This window comes from Podarcis erhardii (genome assembly GCF_964252035.2).
Source record: "Podarcis erhardii genome assembly, chromosome: 16".
Lineage (NCBI taxonomy): Eukaryota > Metazoa > Chordata > Lepidosauria > Squamata > Lacertidae > Podarcis > Podarcis erhardii.
Window position 1 is genome coordinate 30,554,666 of NC_138514.1, and position 18,607 is coordinate 30,573,272.

Here is an 18,607-nt window from a genome sequence, read left to right on the forward strand (position 1 = left end):
TGATGCAGTTCTCCAACCAGCCGATGTGCACACAAAAAAATCATGTATTTGGGTGTGCAAAAAAGTGTGCACCTTAATGAGAATAGAATGAAAAATGCGTAAGGAAATTTATTTGCAAAAATATGCATGTTAGTCCAAACTGTGTACAAAAATGGGTATGTTTAGGGGGAAAATCCCTGCTAGAATGCTGCTGAATTTTCATGAGGAGTGTTTTGGGGCAGGGAGGGAATTGTAAGTTGCTGCAAAACTGGAGCACTGAATTTAAGATTGAGAAAATGAGGAGCCGAGAGAAAGTGAAATGGCCATATTCATCTGTCCTTACATGTAACGTAACTCTGGTGCTGCTTCTGTTGCTGCCAACTCTGTCAAAGGATTTCATCATCAAGTCTTTGGGGAGAGGAGCATCTTTGTTCAGAGGAAAGATTTCTTACCTGGTGCTTCATAAATTACACATAAACTGACTTCCTATGGATATCTTCCTTTTGAAAGGTGGCAGGCGTAAAGGAACGAGCAAAGCACAAAGGAAAATAAGCATCTAAATCAAAGCATGTCATTCAGCTTAGGGAAGCTGGGAAAGGGACGTCTCATAAATATAACTCTGAAGTTTCTCTCTCTCTTAACGACTTCTCAGATGCTCCTCGTAATTATGCACAGCTCAGTTAATTTTCTGGTTGATCTCGGTGTTTGTGTGGAAGAAAATTAATCAAGCATCCTTCAACTCAGCCGCTTTAATCGAGGCAATAACTAACACTCTGGGTATGAATGGATATTTGAAAGAGGGTTGTTTTCATCCGAGAATCAAAAGCAACCCGACAAATAGCTCTTTATTATGAAGAGTAAGTGGTGGTGGACAAAAGCTGTATTGCATTTCTGGATGATTTGAAGTTATTTTGGGCTTGCCTCTCACCGCTAACACCTTGTGGCAATTGGTGGTGTGCATTGTTATTTTTATTTACTAGAAATCTTTCCAATTTGCAAATGCCTTGCTTCATAAACAGGAGACCTTTGCTATGCAACATATGCACTCTTTGACAGAGCTGTGGCCAGAGGTGCCAAGCTGTGCCCAAAACTGACCAGGCCCATTGTGCATCGTGCGCATGTGATGTCATGCACATGACATCACATAGTTGGGAGGAGGCCGAGTGTGGAGCCCAGTGCATTGAGTCTTCAATGGCAGGTGGTTCCTCCTTTTGTGTGCTCAGGAGGAGCTGGCCACTGAAGCCACACTGTGCTTGCCTCTGCTCTCACCTTGGAGACCACCAAGATTAAAGAGGAAGTGGGAAAGAGTGTCATTCTTCTAAGTTCCTCCTTCAGCTCTCTGTACTTTTCCAGAGAGAGAAAGGAAGCTATCCTCTACATCTCATGAGCAAGGGGGAGGTGAGTGGGGGGCTCAGTTGATTCGTGGGGAAGACCTCAAAGGGGCCATTGTGCCCCTTTTGTACGTGCACCCCCATGCTGATTGGAATGGGTTCTCCAGACCTGTGTGTGAAGAATGAATCCACATTACACTGGGATCTCCAAGCAATGTTCTGGTGCTCTGATCTCATTAAGCCAACTATATAGGAAGCATCCCTGACCACTTGAATATGGGAATTTTCTACCACACCAATTTGCTTGCAAACAAGGATGGTAGTATACCTCTCCGTTAAAATGGCAAGCACTTAAAAGAATTCTTAACATGAGCTCTGAAGCTATTCCAGGCAAAACACTCTCATTCTTCTGTCTCCTATATTCTAATATGGTACCAGAAATCTCTATGGGATGCAAAGTGGAGGCATTAAGAAAATTTATTAACTTGCTAAAACTGAGCTGCCTTTGCTGCTGCTAGTAGCTAGGCCTGCTCCACGAAGGTTTGGCATAGTTCAGGTGACTTTCCATCAATATAACAGTATTCAAAGGAGGGCCAATGTTGTTTATCTCTATAACCAGGAAGGCCATTTGCCTGCTTAGGTCTTTAATCCCACAAGTCATAGAGGCGCATAGAACTGTTGGGGAGAAGCCCCAGAGGTGCTTTACTTCAGAAAGCACAGCAACGCTTGCCTTAATTCAAAGGCCAAATGTTGAAATATGTTTATGGACACTTAGTTTACTGCATAAGTGGAAAAAGTGGAGTCGCCTGAGAGATGTATTGCTGCAGTGGTGTTACATACGATAAAACCTACCAGGTATCCCCCCCCCACATTCTCCTTAGTCCCCATTTTTGTTGTTAGAGGTTAATAGTTACACCCTAGTGGATATCGTAGAGTTGGAAGGGACACCAAGGGTCATCTAATCCAACCCCCTGCAATGCAGGAATCTCAGCTACAGCATCCATGACAGATGGCCATCCAACCTCTGCTTAAAAACCTCCATGGAAGGAGAGCCCACAACCTCCCAAGGGAATCTGTTCCACTGTCAAACAGCTCTTAGTGTCATGTAGGATTCTAAATCTGTACAGTTTGCTGCATGCAGTATCTATGCATCCCATCTGCTGCTACTTAACAGGGTCAGTTCCTGTTCCCTGGTATCTATCTGTGAGTTGCTAGACTTGTCCTCCTTCAGTGTTCGGTCAAAGTTAAATCTCAGAGTGAAAAGTGAACTCATTGAACTGGTTTTAGATGTCATGCTAAGCCATAGTTTAGTGGTAGGAGGATGAGCAGCTTTGAAGCTCATGTACTCTCCTTTCATCCAATGCAGCCCTGAGGAGGAGATGGAAGGTTTCTGCTTCTCTTTTATGCTTGATGTACTTTAGCATGTTGTAGGAACATAAATGATGGTTCATTATCCCTACGGTTAGTGGAAACAAGCCAGCTTTGTCAACAGCGGTGTCTCTCCCAAAGTCTTCTACATCCAGTTCATCTCCCAGACATCTTTCACCAGCAAGCCTTGCTTGACTGTTGGACCTGATCCTGCAACCATGCAGGAGGGAAGCCCAGGAGGTCATTTCCAGGATGCTTGAGGAATTGACTTGATTAGTATCTCTCAGACTAATGTGCAGATTGGAACCCAGTTTCTCCTCTGGCTTTTGCCCTCCTCAAATTTTCTGATGCAGTTTCTCTGCTCAAATGTGTAATTTGCAAGAAAATAGGTTTGGAAAATATGTATTTAAATACAAATTTCTACGTAGATTAAAAAAGCAACAACAGATTGGCTCAAAATTGGGACAGACGTATGAAAAAAAACACAGGCAAAAGTGACATGGAAAAAAATTGGCCGATCCATTCATCCCTGGTTCAGTGTGATAACAGTTCTTGTGGATGTTCTGCTTCTGATGGTTATAGAAAGTATTTTAAGGGTTGATCTACACACAGGGAAAAAAACAACACTATAAATAAGTCAGAAATTAAATTGTTATAACAAAAGAAAAAGGTTATGAATAATCACCTAGTTGTTGTTTTTTTTGCTCCCCAGCACTGTCTGGTGTTCCATGTTTATAGCGCATTCAGAATGCTGGTTTTTTAGTAACGTAGCCAAGTCCTAAGTCTTTGGCTAACTTTGCTTTGCTCCCTCTCTGCCTTACAGGTGTAAAGAGCTGAAATACCCAAAGGACCTCCCGCAGATTTCTATTATTTTTATCTTCGTGAACGAGGCCTTGTCGGTCATCCTGCGTTCAGTGCACAGTGCGGTGAATCACACACCTGCTCACCTGCTGAAGGAGATAATTCTCGTAGATGACAACAGTGACGAAGGTGAGTGAGCTCATCCCTTTGGAGGACAACGCATGCAGGCCATTCTCAAAGCAGTCACCCTTTGCTTTAATGGACCAGCCTCTAGTGGATGCTCACTTGGACTCCAGAGCTACCTGCAAGTTGCGCAACTGTCGGCTGCCTTTTATAGCATCTTGGCACTCCCTTGTGTTCAAACCACACTTCTTTATTTTGCCCTCTTATCTCCTTGCCTCATGAATCATACAGGATTGGCCATGCAGAAACCCACTAGGAAGCACCCGGTATTGAAGGAGGTGACATCCTTCCTAGGAGTAGAAGGGTGCATTAGGGACAGGGGATGAGAAGGGTAAATTTGATATGTTCCTTCCTTACGCCTCCTCCCCACGCCTGGTGCTACAGATGCTATTAATAAAAATTAGACCAGGGGTCAGCAAACTTTTTCAGTGGGGGGTTGGTCCACTGTCCCTCAGATCTTGTGGGGGGCCGGACTATATTTTGAAATAAAATAATGAACGAATTTCTATGCCCCATAAATAACCCAGAGATGCATTTTAAATACAGTGGTACCTCGGGTTACATACGCTTCAGGTTACATATGCTTCAGGTTACAGACTCCGCTAACCCAGAAATAGTACCTCGGGTTAAGAACTTTGCTTCAGGATGAGAACAGAAATTGTGCTCTGGCGGCGTGGCGGCAGCAGGAGGCCCCATTAGCTAAAGTGGTGCTTCAGGTTAAGAAGAGCTTCAGGTTAAGAATGGACCTCCAGAACGAATTAAGTACTTAACCTGAGGTACCACTGTAAAAGGACACATTCTACTCATGTAAAAACATGCTGATTCCTGGACTGTCTGCGGGCCAGATTTAGAAGGAGATTGGGCCGCATCCAGCCCCTGGGCCTTAGTTTGCCTACCCATGATCTGTGGATCATTCGGTTGCATGGGGAATTCTAGATAGGGCATCTTTCCAAATACAATGAAATGCTTGTGTTAGGGTGCTGTTTAAGGGTGCTGTTAGGAGACCCTTATCCCCTCAGAGAGCTACAGTTTCTAGACTGCTTTAACAATCCATCCATCTACATGGGGAATCTGGGAATTGGAACTCTGTGAGGGGAATAGGTTGCCCCCTAACAACTTTCACCCCCTTAACTAATTACAGTTCCCATAATTCTTTGGGAGGGGCAGCCAAGGTGGTTAAAGTGGTATAGGTATAGGTAAATGGACCCCTGACCATTAGGTCCAGTCTTGACCGACTCTGGGGTTGTGGCGCTCAACTCGCTTTATTGGCCGAGGGAGCCGGCGTACAGCTTCCGGGTCATGTGGCCAGCATGACTAAGCCGCTTCTGGCGAACCAGAGCAGCGCATGGAAATGCCGTTTACCTTCCCGCCGGAGCGGTACCTATTTATCTACTTGCACTTTGACGTGCTTTCGAACTGCTAGGTTGGCAGGAGCAGAGACTGAGCAACGGGAGCTCACCCCGTCGCGGGGATTCGAACCGCCGTCCTTCTGATCGGCAAGTCCTAGGCTCTGTGGTTTAATCCACAGAGCCACCCGCATCCCATTAAAGTGGTATAATGATGCTTAGATGAATAGCACAGATGGGGCCAGGCTGTCAGGGACCCTCCAGTCTTTCAGTTCTTCCGCATTCCTACCTGGAGGTGCCAGGAATTCAACCTGGGATCCCACTGCACTGCGAATTCCCACTTATCTTGCTTGCATTCTACCTTCAGCTGCCTCCTGCTCCTTCATGAACAACTTAAACCTTGTTTTTTTTTGCAGCCTGGGTGGTGCTGAGCCCGCGCCATAAGCCTGCACTTTGAAATATTAATGGCATTGCCTTATGTCAAAACAATGCTATGAAGAAACCCAACACCAGCCTTATGGGACTTAGAGACAATTTATAATCTCTGCCTCTTTGAATTTCCTCAGAAGGGAAGTGACTTCCGTTTAGAGGCAGAGTGGGAATCTGCCACGCAGCTGCTTTGACATTCCCCTTTTGTTCCTGCGTCTCCGCTTTGGCATAAAAGGCAGAGCAATAAATGGGGGGCAATGGCTATGCGGCGTGAGGGGAACTGTGTCCTGCAAATACAGCTTTATTTGAATACACAAGAAGTCTGCGCATTCAAAGTGCAAGCCCTGAACCCATTTCATTTGACGCCATCTCAGCCTGAGCCCATGAGGTTTCGCTCTGCTGTTTACCACTCCTTTTATTTCTTATTCCTACATTCTCTTGAAGTAGCAGCCTGCTTTGCCACTTATCTCCAAAGCATGTTGACCTTGCAAATGTCTTCACCAGCAGTAGACTCTGAGAAAGAGAAACTGGAATAATTCTTGAAGTTCTGCAGTGAGATTGTTTTCCCCCCACCAGTATTTGGAGAAAAGAGTGGAACAAAAACCTTTTGGGCTGTGCAGGAACCAAAGAGCCAATTTCCCACCCATATGAGCCATTTTAACAGTCATGGCTTCTCCTGAAGAGTCCTAAAAATAGTTTGTTATGGGTGCTGTTCCCAGAGTGGTTTAAACATCAATCTGTCTTTACATGGAACTGTCCAGGGAAACAGGGGTCTCCTGACAACCCTCAGAAGCTTTAACAAGCTATGGCCCCCCAAATACTTTAGGGGAAGACATGGCATTTAAAATGGTCACATAGTGCTTTAAATACATAACATGGAACCTTGATATCCATTGCACCTTGGATAATAGATAAGCACCACACAGAAACCAGCCATTTCATTGCAACTTGAATGCGATGCCTAATATCAAAAGGCATTGACTATAGATGAGAATCTCTAGGCGGATTTGATTGAGAGATGATACCTCTCATTGTCAGAAGTGCTGTGGGGGTGTAGTGGAGGGGGGAGATGAGGAACAGTTGCAGTATAGCTGTACTTTAAATGGATGGTGCAGGTGTGGCTCAAGTCACCGTCATGTGAAAGACAAAAATCCCATGACTGCAATCATGGAGCAGGAATTCTAACAGATTCATGGACCAACAAATTTCATTCCCGTACTCCTGGAGTGGAGAACTGGATTGTTACTTTCCCCACCCTTTTGGGGGCCAAATTTGACAGGTCAGATGTGCCCACCATTCAATCGTCTGATGTCACAGGTACCTGATCGTGGACGCAGGTGCTGACAGAAACCCTCCCAGAACAGGAGAGGCTGCATCAAGCCATCTCCACAGTAAGAAATGAGACTTGGGAAGACTCAGAATTGTAGAGTTGGAAGGGACCCTCAGGCCCATATAGTAGAACCCCCTGCAATGCAGGAAATCTACCCACAACAATCCGTAGGTGGGCTCGAACCACCAACCTTCTGGTTAACAGCCAGACCCACTGAGCTCTGGATTAGCAAAAGAGGGCATGTTTTGCATGCAAAAAATACCAGGTTCACTTCTCAGCATCTCCAACTAGGGCCAGGAGAGATCCTTAATTGAAATCCTGGAGCATCACTGCTGGTTAATGCTAAGCTAGATAGACCAGTGGTCCCACTCTCTTTGTAGGGCAGCTTTTGATGCTCATAATAGGATGTTGAATGGTGCCAGGGGTGAAAGAAACCGAAATCTGCACCTCAAGTAATCTCATGGTTAGAGGTTTTGTATTGCTTCAAGAAGAACCTGCTGGATCAGGCCAGGGGGCCATGAAATCCACATCCCATTCTCATTTTGGCCAACTAGAAGCCCCAGCAGGAAGCTTGCACGCAGGACATGAGCACAACAACGCTCTCCGCCAGTGTGGTTCTAGAAACTGGAATTCAGAAGCAAACTGCCTCCAGTGGTAGAGGTTAGGTTGTGGGTGAACATGTCAGACCACACAGCGATTCTTCAAACAGCTCTTGTTTATTCACAGGCCAGGACAGAACTGAACTGAAGGGTTCAGTCAGCCTGCTTATATAGAGCTCCAGTACAATGTAACTGTAACAATTTTCTAAAACTATCCAATCACTGAACGTCACTTTTGATCCCTTATTTGCATAAATATCTATAGTATCCCCCTGCTGGCCCAGGGTGAGAACTTCAGTACATAACAGTCATGGCAAGTAGCATCCGTGAATTTGACTAATCTTCATGAAGCCATCCAAATTGGTGGTCATCACTTGCTTCTTGTGGGAGTGGATTCCATAGTTTAATTGTTCACTTTATGAAGAAGTACTGTCTGCAATCTCCTAACATTCAGCTTCTTGAGTTGCAGTGGACGAGGGGTGTCTTGCCCAAGGCAAGGTGGGTTGTTCTTTTATTAAAAAATAGAGATTCAGAAGAAATACAAAATACACAAGTGAGTGAGAAGATTAAAGATCTTCTTCTCAAACAGCAAGCAATGTATACATACCAAGCAAGCACTTCAATCTGCCGCTTGGAAGCCCCCCAAAAGTGGCGAAGCAGCTCCCCCAGGTAGCCTCAGTTTGCACGGCCGATCAGTCCGTGCACAAGCTTCAAAGAAACTCTGCCCAAACCGTCCGATTTTATAGATAGCCTGTGTGGCTTGCCAGGCTGGCTACGTGCAGATCATCCTTTAGCAACCTCCTCCCAATGCCTCACTTTCTCAAAAAAAATGTCCAACATCAAAGAAGGTACCCAGGGCTGGATTTGGTTTGCTGAGGCCCTAAGCTACTGAAGGTCATGGGGCCCTTTATATGTCCAGCTGTCCTTTGTCAACAACAAATTGCTGCTGTTTTTTTGTGTTGAATATATGCTATATGGTAATTTATGGACCTAAAAGATATCTAAAGCCATTTGCACATGCAGAATGTAGGCACCCTATATGTAGAAATGAGCAAACCAGTGATATTTTAGGGAACAGGCTAGCAGGCGGGGCCCATTACTTACAGCATAGGAACCTACACAACACAAAACAAAACAAAACACTGTTGCTGTATGTAGGTTTTATTTTATTTGTTTTTTTATCTTAAATTTTGGAAATGTACATCCAGTTTTTCCCCTTTAATTTTTTGGGGGGCTCCCAAGACAGTGGGGCCCTAAGCTATAGCTTGTTTAGCTTATAGTAAATCCAGCACTGAAGGTTCCCAGCATTACCCCCCCCCCACTGATTAAGGCAGCTGTGGGGGGTGGTTTCACCTCCTCAGGGCATTGAAGACTGTTCTCAAACCATCAAAAAACTTAACAACAGCGAGGGAGGGAGAAGGAACAGAGGCAGGAAGGGTAACCTTGTCAGATCACTAACTCCTCGATATATTTTTGTCTTCCGGACACATTTCCCATACAGAGGGAGACAAACTTTTCTCTATTAACTTTCTCTATGCTACTTTTACAGCCTTGATAGCAACTGGCTTCCTACATGAATGAGTATCTAAATCTCCTCCCTCATTTCACCTCTGAAGATCTAAGGATTCTCTGTCTCTCTCTGTGTGTGTGTCTCTCTGCCTCTCTTACAGTTTTAGTTAAAAAATGAAAATGGGGAATTGGATTTCCCCAATGTTGAACATCAAATGCAAACTATTTTCTATGCTGCTCTTCCTAATGGAAATGGTGAATGTTTAGGGCTGGAGCAGAAGAATGCTTAATATATATTTCCCAGCCTTAACTGCAGCGAAGTACTTTGTGTGAGGAACGAAAATAACTTTTAAGTGCATCAAATGAAAAAAAAAAAAACCTCTTTTGATTTAGTGCTTCTCTCAGATTAGCCCCGTCTTTTCTAATTATTGAATGAAAATCATGCCTCAGTCCATTTGCCATCTTCAACTGCAATGAAGTCGTTTGCTGTGATGCAGCAGTGATTTATAATTGAATTAAGCCAGTTGCAGTAGGTTGGGTTGCTGTTCCCTTGGTTTTTGTAGTGACACTTCCATGCTTTTAACAGCTTCACAGCAGACAGAAATTCAATGGCTGGGGGTTTCCCCAATGTATATTATTTGACATGGAGTGCTGAACCTGTTGAACAGTGGCCTGCCATGGCTTGTTTTGGGAATGTCAAAGAGAGAGCAGATGAAAAGTGAGAGCAGTTTAGATGAAAAGCTGATGGGTGAGTGGGGAAGAAGTCCTTTACCTTGGACTGAGGAGGACAGACACAGGAAGGGAACAGTCAAAAGGGGGAAAGAGATTCCCAAGGTGAGGGAAGAAGTATGCTTGTAAATGGGAGATGTGAGAGTCTGCCTCTCTGCGTGTGGATAAATGATAGGGTCACCATATGTACCACAAAATTCCGGTGATGTCTGGGAGGTGGGTGCTAAATTGTCACCCAGGGGGGAAATTAATTAAATAGTAAATGTCCAGGATTTCATCTGTTCCCCGGCGGAAGTGCTGTGCAGCTTGTTGCCTCCTAGATGATGATTTCAGAAGCCCACTGTCCACGACTTCCGTCCCCCCAAAGAAAGCTCAACAACTTTGGATGATTGCTCAGGAAAATCTCAACAACTTTTTGGACTATCGCCCCAAAGAAGTTGAGCAACTGTGTCCAGATTTTTTCTTCTTGAAATATGGCAACCCTAAGATATGATATAGGGACATGGGTGGCGCTGTGGGTTAAACCACAGAGCCTAGGACTTGCCAATCAGAAAGTCAGCGGTTCAATATGCTGCGACGGGGTGAGCTCCCATTGCTCGGTCTCTTCTCCTGCCAACCTAGCAGTTTGAAAGCACATCAAAGTGCAAGTAGATAAATAGGTACCACTCCAGCGGGAAGGTAAAGAGCATTTCTGTGTGCTGCTCTGGTTCGCCAGAAGGGGCTTAATCATGCTGGCCACATGACCCGGAAGCTGTATGCCGGCTCCCTCGGCCAATAAAGTGAGATGAGGGCCGCAACCCCAGAGTCGGCCATGACTGGACCTAATGATCAGAGGTCCCTTTACCTTTACCTTTAATATATGATATAAATATGGTAAATGGCCTTATAGTTATTTTCTTTCTCTCTTTCTCCTGGTTTTTACTTTTGGGGTTTTTTTATTATTATTCTTGTTCTGTAGACTAGTCTGATTCTTGTATTTATGTCAAAAAATTTCTGAACCATGGCTTAAATATGCAGTTGGAAGCCAAGATTATAGGTTCTCAATCCAGGTGTGCACAGACCCTGGTCTGGCACGTGGCACTTTGATTGAACCAGAGATGGTGTCCTACATGAGAACATCTCAGCTTCTGCTTTGACTCCCAAAGTCTCTGCGTCACTCCAGTTCTTTGGGTTTCTCTTTCTCATTCTAGAGGAGTTGAAGGCACCCCTGGAAGAGTATGTCAACAAGCGATACCCTGGCCTGGTGAAGGTGGTCCGCAATCAGAAAAGGGAAGGCCTCATCCGAGCTCGCATCGAAGGCTGGAAGGTTGCCTTGGGCCAGATCACTGGCTTCTTCGATGCACATGTGGAGTTCACGGCAGGCTGGTACGTGAAGCGCTTAAGGCCCCAGGGCTAACTCATTAGTAGAACAATGTGCTGGTCATCCTGCAACAGAGGTGGCTTCAGGATAGTGTGACCACTGCAGTCCCTCTGGGCACCACATGCAGGGGGTGCCAGAACAATACTGCCCAGTATACCTGAGGGAGCGTCTCCACCCCCAGCACTTAGCCCAGACACCAAGGTCCAGCTCCGAGGGCCTTCTGGCGGTTCCCTCACTGCGAGAAGTGAGGTTGCAGGAAACCAGGCAGAGGGCCTTCTCAGTAGTGGCACCCACCCTGTGGAATGCCTTCCCATCAGATGTCAAGGAAATAATCAACTATCTTACTTTTAGAAGACATCTGAAGACAGCCCTATTTAGGGAAGTTTTAATGTCTGATATTTTATCGCCTTATTATTATTATTATTATTATTATTATTATTATTATTTTGTTGGGAGCTGCCCAGAGTGGCTGGGGAAACCCAGCCAGATTGGTGGGTAATAAATAAATAAATAAATAAATAAATAAATAAATAAATATTAGAGTCAGGGTCGGGCGCCAAATTTAGCATCACACAGGTTGCTGCTGAAATTTGAGAGCCCAAAGTCTGCCACTGTTTGGCAACTAGGGAATCTGTTTCCATTTAAGGCTGCATTTGTAAATGCATTTGCATAATATATGTATTTGGGCAAGCAATTCTCCATAATACAATGCATTTTAAAAATAATATGTTTTACTGATACATGAATTTTTGGGTGCACTTCTGTATAATATGTACATTTGTTGTTGTTGTTGGAGAACTGTATCACAGAATTCAGGGAAGTGAAAATTAGGTTGGCTTGTATGAAGATGTAAAAACAAGAGCACATTCTCCCTCCATCCCTACCCCTCATTGTCTCAAATTCAGCCTCATGATCTCACACCAGGAATACACTGGATGGGGTTCACCTAACGTACCCCACCAGTGAAAGCCCTTTGCAAGGACCTCTGCTTATGCAACTGGGCCTTCCATCCATTTTCTTTTGGTGCACCCCATGCACCCCAAGATTGGCTTCAGGTGGGTGGGAGAACCACCAGAACCTGGGGAAGGGGGGGGGGAGATAATTCCACCTGTCAAGCTGCAATGTTCATAGCTATCAACTTACAGATTTGAAAATAAGGGACCAGCAGCCTTGAAAATAAGGGATCAGCAGCCAAAATAAGGGACCTGCAGCCTCACCTGTTCCAGGCACTCCAGTCTTCCTGTCCTCCTACAGTCTGGTCAAAATCATGCTGGTAGCTTCGAGAACACTGTCCAACCAACTTTGTAACCAGAGGTTCAACTGAATAGAATCTGAATCACATGCATCACAAGGCCTATGCAGCCTCAACTTAAGATGGCTCCCCGGCCTGGCTTTGCACTGCAAAGTTTGCAGCAGCACATGCAACAAAATGGCGTCCAGCATTCAAAAACTTCCTCAGCTTGCATTAACTAGCCACACACACACAGCCTCCCCCCTCGCCACGAGATCGCCAGTCACCCACCATTTTTGTCAACCAGCTCCTTTCTTTTCCCCCATAAGTCAATCGAACCACTGTCACCTCTCCTCTGGGAAGCGCTGAGCAAAGGCAACGCAGCCGATTTGATCAGCACAAGGCATGCAAGCTCCACCCCCCAGTCGTTCTTAGACTTCTTATTGGGTGCGCAACACAGCCAAGGAACACATTTGGAGCCTCCCTCCTCCCTGGCCGGCAGGGAGGGAGGGAGAGGAGCTGCTTCCTTTGAAATTTAAGGGACATCATTTAAGGGACATTTAAGGGACATCCGTCAATAAGGGACAGCAGAGGGACATGGCGCTGGAATAAGGGACTGTCCCTCCAAATAAGGGATGCTTGACAGCTATGGCAATGTTTGCATGGATGGAAAATTTGTAGTAGTGGAACAATGAATTCCGCCCTTTAAGTTAGTAATGGTTACATTAGCCTAAGTCTCCCACACTAAGAATAAGTGGGAGGCAGCAAAAAGCCATTTAAAATGCCTCTCCTGGGACTTCTCCAGACATAAACGTGCATTCATGATAATTTGTGCTCGTGATGGCATTGGGATAGTTATGCAAGGCCATGCTTTCAACGCCATTTGTATCTGCTAAAGTTTTGAAGAAGACATTTGGCTAAATTTCTAATTGAGCTCCCATTGCTCGGTCCCTGCTCCTGCCAAACTAGCAGTTCGAAAGCATGTCAAAGTGCAAGTAAATAAATAGGTACTGCTCCGGCGGGAAGGTAAATGGCATTTCTGTGCGCTGCTCTGGTTTCGCCAGAACTGGCTTAGTCATGCTGGCACAGGACCCAGAAAAACTGTCTGCGGACAAATGCCAGCTCCCTCGGCCAGTAAAGCGAGATGAGCGCCGCAACCCCAGAGTCGTTCATGACTGGACTTAACTGTCAGGGGTCCTTTACCTTTACCTTTTACCTGTCACATTCTGCTGCAATCCTGCAAATTTTCATAATGCAGATGTTCCAGGTGTTGTTGTTTTTAATCCCACTTTTGTTGTGCTATAGCACAAGAATCCCCTGCCAGAGAGCAATAAGGTGGTATTATCTTTCAGGAATCCCCACAAAACAACGAGCCACAGTGGCGATGTTCTGCTTCTGCTGCCAGAGGTACTATGGACATCCCAGATGCCTCAGATGGTTAGCATGTGGTGCTCATAATGCCAAGGTTGCAGGTTCGATCCCCATATGGGACAGCTGCGTATTGCTGTATTGCAGGGAGTTGGACTACATTAGGCATAGGCAAACTCGGCCCTGCAGATGTTTTGGGACTACAACTCCCATCATCCCTAACTAACAGGACCAGTGGTCAGGGATGATGGGATTTGTAGTCCCCAAACATCTGCAGGGCCGAGTTTGCCTAGGCTTAGACTACATGATCCTCAGGGTCCCTTCCAACTCTACAATTGTATGGTTCTCTGACTCAGTGAGGGCTTTTGAATACCAGTTACTGGGAATCACAGGTGGGGAGAATACTCGTACCCTCAGGCCCCACTTGTGGTCTTCTGATGGACATCTGGTTGGCCCCTGTGAGAATAGGGTGCTGGGTTAGTTGGGCCATTGGTCTGATTCAACAGTGCTCTACTTATGTAAAGGCAACCTGCCAATTTACACATGTTCAATATGCGGCCTCACATATGCACATCGTGCCAAACCCGGAAGTGACCCAGAAACATCACAAAAAGGGGTGTAATGGGGTATTTCCAGGCTTTACTCAGAGGTGTTTCAAATAGATAAGACTTCACAGATGTGTGTGGTGCCCTGGAACGTAACCCCGGCATAAAGGGGTGGGTGGGTGTTGCCTATACTTACGGATTGTCACCAGCTAAGTTCTACTCAGAGTAAACCCATTAAAAGTAATAAGCCTAAGTTAGCCTCACCTATTCACTTGAATGGGTCTAGCAGTGGATAAAACTCTTGAGTTCTTAATAAGGAGAAATGCTGTACAATATAATAATATAATAATAATTTATTATTTCTACCCAGCCCATCTAGCTGGGTTTCCCCAGCCACTATGGCTGGCTTTCAACAGAACATTAAAAACAGAACAAAACATCAAGCATTAAAAACCTCCCTAAACAGGTTTTTTCAGGTGTCTTCTAAAAGTCGGATACAGTGGTACCTCAGGTTACATACGCTTCAGGTTACAGACTCCGCTAACCCAGAAATAGTGCTTCAGGTTAAGAACTTTTCTTCAGGATGAGAACAGAAATTGTGCTCCGGCGGCATGGCAGCAGCAGGAGGCCCCATTAGCTAAAGTGGTGCTTCAGGTTAAGAACAGTTTCAGGTTAAGTACGGACCTCCGGGAAAGAATTAAGTACTTAACCCGAGGTACCACTGTAGTTGTTTATTTCCTTGACTTCTGATGGGAGGATGTTTCACAGGGTGGGCACCACTGTATGGACAGTCTAGAATAAATGGACTACTAATTTGTGTCAACGACATGTTGCAAAATGCTTCCACAGCACACACACCCTTCTGTTTCTGGAGTGTCAAGGCTATGAAAGGGCTTTAAGCTGTTTCTACTTCTGTGTGCTGAAAGAGAAGTGCTCCTCCTCCTTCCTCTTCCTATGTTTTTACAACAGAACAGGTTATGTTTCTTTTTTTCAAAAAAGAAAAAGAAAAAAGAAAATTCCATCTCCCTTGCTATTCTTGAAATATGTGTGACACGTGAGCCTATAATGCATGTTTCATTGTGTGCCTTGAAAAAGATGCAGAAAGCACCCAGGAGTAAAATAGTGGCATATCTACACAACAAGCAAGGTGGAGGAGAGACAGATTTTGAGTGGAGTCACCTGAGCTTTCCTTTGAACAATAAAGCTGAAGGATGTGTTCAGAAAGCTTATTTTCAATGCTCGCACCTGTACGCCGAGCTAAGCTAAATGCTGTTATCGCTCAAGTCACTTGCTCTTCAGAACTGGGTTTCTCACTCACGCAAGGCAGGTGGAGCAAGGAGGACACTATAATTGACTGAACTCCTGTGTTTTGAAAGGGCTTCTTTGATGTATGGAGCAGTGAATTCCCCCTTGTGTTTTACTACACAGAGAGCTTTACAATTACAGCAGAACTTTGCTTTGGATTATGTTGCTGTTTTTATTGTTGTTCATTTCATTTCGATACTGCTTTATATTTTTAAGGGGTGGGGTATCTAAAAGCTGTTTACAACCTGCATCAAATAAAACAATCCAGAATAAAACATCAGAGAAGGAAGTCAAATATAAAACGTGCATTTAGAGCAGCATAATTAGCAAGGGAATCAATAGCTCAGTTGGTTAGAACGTGGTGCAGACAGCTCCACGGTTGCAGGTTCGATCCCCGTAAGAGATTCTAAATTCCATTATAGAGCTTTGGACTGGAGGTCCTTTCTAACTCTATGATTCTTATGAGATGAAATCTCATCGTAAGCATGGAACGTATCTGCTGCTGTTGCTGCTGATCCTGCCAATGGTGGTTCATGGCGGGTAGCGGCGGTGGAAGCTCAGGCTCAATGACCTGGGTCTGCAGCCTCACCTTTTGTAGCCGGAATCAGTCAGGTGGGGAAAGGCCTGCAAGGCAGGGAGCAGGTCTTCTGAGACTCACAGCCAAGATGGTTATGGGGATGGAGCATATGAGTCTAAATGGGGGACTCCATTGTTTTATTCAAAGCCATAAGACATAGAAGGACCTCCAAAGATCATTGACCCCTTCTGAATTCCAATGTATGTGTGCAAGGTAGATGTCCAGAACCAAATGGAAGCTATGAAGCGGCCCCCAAATTTAAACACACACCTTCCACCAAGATTTTGAAGTTGGGGTTCGGGTAGAATTATAGAATCATATGCATACTACTTTAATAGTCAATACTTCTCACAAAGAATTCTGGGAACTGTAGTTTAAGAAGAAGAGAAGAAGAGTTTGGACTTGATATCCCGCCTTTCACTCCCTTTAAGGAGTCTCAAAGTGGCTAACATTCTCCTTTCCCTTTCTCCCCCACAACAAACACTCTGTGAGGTGAGTGGGGCTGAGAGACTTCAGAGAAGTGTGACTGGCCCAAGGTCACCCAGCAGCTGCATGTGGAGGAGCGGAGACGGGGACCCGGTTCACCAGATTACAAATCTACCACTCTTAACCACTACACCATGCTGTCTTAAGGGGGGAAGGGGATTATTGATTTGTTCTTATTATGCATTTTGTGTTTTTTGTCTTGTAGTTTTATGTTGTGAACCACCCTGAGATATACACATGAAGGATGGCATACACATTTATTATTGTTGTTGCTTATTATTATTATTATTACAACAGCAGCAGCAGCAGCAGCAGCAGCAACAACAACAACAACAGTTCCCAACTTGTTAGAAGACTCCGTTCCCCTTACTGAGCTACAATTCCTATAATGGTTAGCAATCAATCCCTTTCCCCAGGGAACTCTGTAGTGTAGTTCTGTGAGACAAATGTGGGTCTCCACATAACTTTCAGCAACCCTAACAATTCCACCCTTAACAAACAATAGCTCCCTGACTCTGTAACTGTTAACGTGGTATAATAGTGCTTTAAAAATGTGATGCAGATGTGGCCTTCCTTAAGTTACACCCCCACACACACACTCAGTGTTCACAGTCGCAATAAGAATTGGCTTATACAAAAGCATTATTATTATTATTATTATTATTATCCTGAGAAAACCATCATAAATGCTTTGTGAAAACAGCAAGTGATACTGCTGAAGGGCTTAGTGTTTCAGCTACCTACATTTCATGATATCTCAAGGTGACTCAAGTACACGGTCTCTCATCTTCACAAAAGCAGAGGAAAGCTTTGGGGCCAGTTGACAACAGGGGACTGTTAAGGGCAGGGTGTATAAATCAAATTAGGCAAACGAACACCAGTTACGGATTTAGGCTGTAATTCTGTACTCTCTTAATTGGGGGGGGGGCTGTCCCAATGAACTCGAAGGGGCTTGCTTCTTAGTAAACATAGCCACTGTAAATACCTTCCCTGAAGGAGTCTGTGTAAAAGCCCTGAATGCAAAAAGAAAAGAAAAGAAAAAAGAAAAGAAAAGAAAGAAGCCTTGCACTTGTATGGTTATGGCTGTGCAGGTTGTCGGAATTTTGATGCATCTCATTACATTTCAAATGCAAATATCATACATAGATGATTCTATTTATATCCTGTCAGAATCTATTGCCGTGCTAGATTTGAAATTTCGTTTTACTCAACAGTCCAAAGTTCTTATGTCATTCAGCGATGAGTGTGACGTTCCTAGGGGTCTGTCTGGGGGAAACCCCACGGCATGAGTGCAGTAATCCACAAGCACCTACCTTTTGCCCTAGTCAATGTGGGCAGGTAGGCCTTCAGAAGCAAAGGAGCAGCTGCCACTCCTCATCTCCCACCCCACCCCAGTTAGGATCGAGATGCCTACGTCCTTCAAAGCTGTTTTGCTTTCCTTTTCAGGGCTGAGCCTGTTCTTTCACGGATCCAGGAAAACCGGAAAAGGGTCATCCTTCCTTCTATTGACAATATCAAGCAGGACACCTTTGAGGTTCAGCGCTATGAAAATTCAGCCCATGGATACAGTTGGGAACTGTGGTGCATGTACATTAGCCCACCGAAGGACTGGTGGGATGCTGGAGACCCTTCACTCCCAATCAGGTTGGTTGCAGAACAGCATGATGTGAAATTGCAGGCATTTCAATGAGAATCTGTGAATTCAGATTTACCCACATTAAGATTCTGGTTATAAGTTACTTGTCACATTGATGTGTCGGCCAGTCTTTATGACTGGAGAATTCAGCAAAAATCTCCCAGAAACAAGTGGAGAAATTGGGAAGGGACAGTGGAGCTCCTACTGACCTTTGTCCATTGCAGATCTCATCTCTTCTGGAAAAGCTGAGTCCGTAGAGCATGCAGTTCCTAATCTCAGGGTCATGCGTTCGAGCCCTATGTTGGGGAAAAGATTCCTGAATTGCAAGGGTTTGGGCTAGATGACCCTCAATATCCCTTCCAACTTTACAGTTCTATGATTCTGTGACTGTTCTCCATAAGAGATGGGAAAGGTGAAGAGCAGGCATTATGATATGTCAAGGAGAGATACGATGAGGATAAATCACAACACTTTAAAGATGGCAAGTGGCTGAAC

At 44.8% G+C, this 18,607-nt stretch overlaps 1 protein-coding gene across 1 annotated transcript in view; it reads left to right on the forward strand.

Moving 5' to 3' along the window:
• Positions 1-18,204, forward strand: part of LOC309331397 (polypeptide N-acetylgalactosaminyltransferase 17) — a 72,084-nt gene extending 53,880 nt beyond the window's left edge. Inside the window, exons 3-5 of the mRNA XM_081843612.1 lie at positions 3,502-3,668; positions 10,795-10,969; positions 17,923-18,204. Coding sequence (XP_081699738.1) covers positions 3,502-3,668; positions 10,795-10,969; positions 17,923-18,166 — 586 coding nt within the window. The 3' untranslated portion in view covers positions 18,167-18,204. The remainder of the gene's footprint in view (positions 1-3,501; positions 3,669-10,794; positions 10,970-17,922) is intronic.
• Positions 18,205-18,607: the final 403 nt, after the last annotated feature.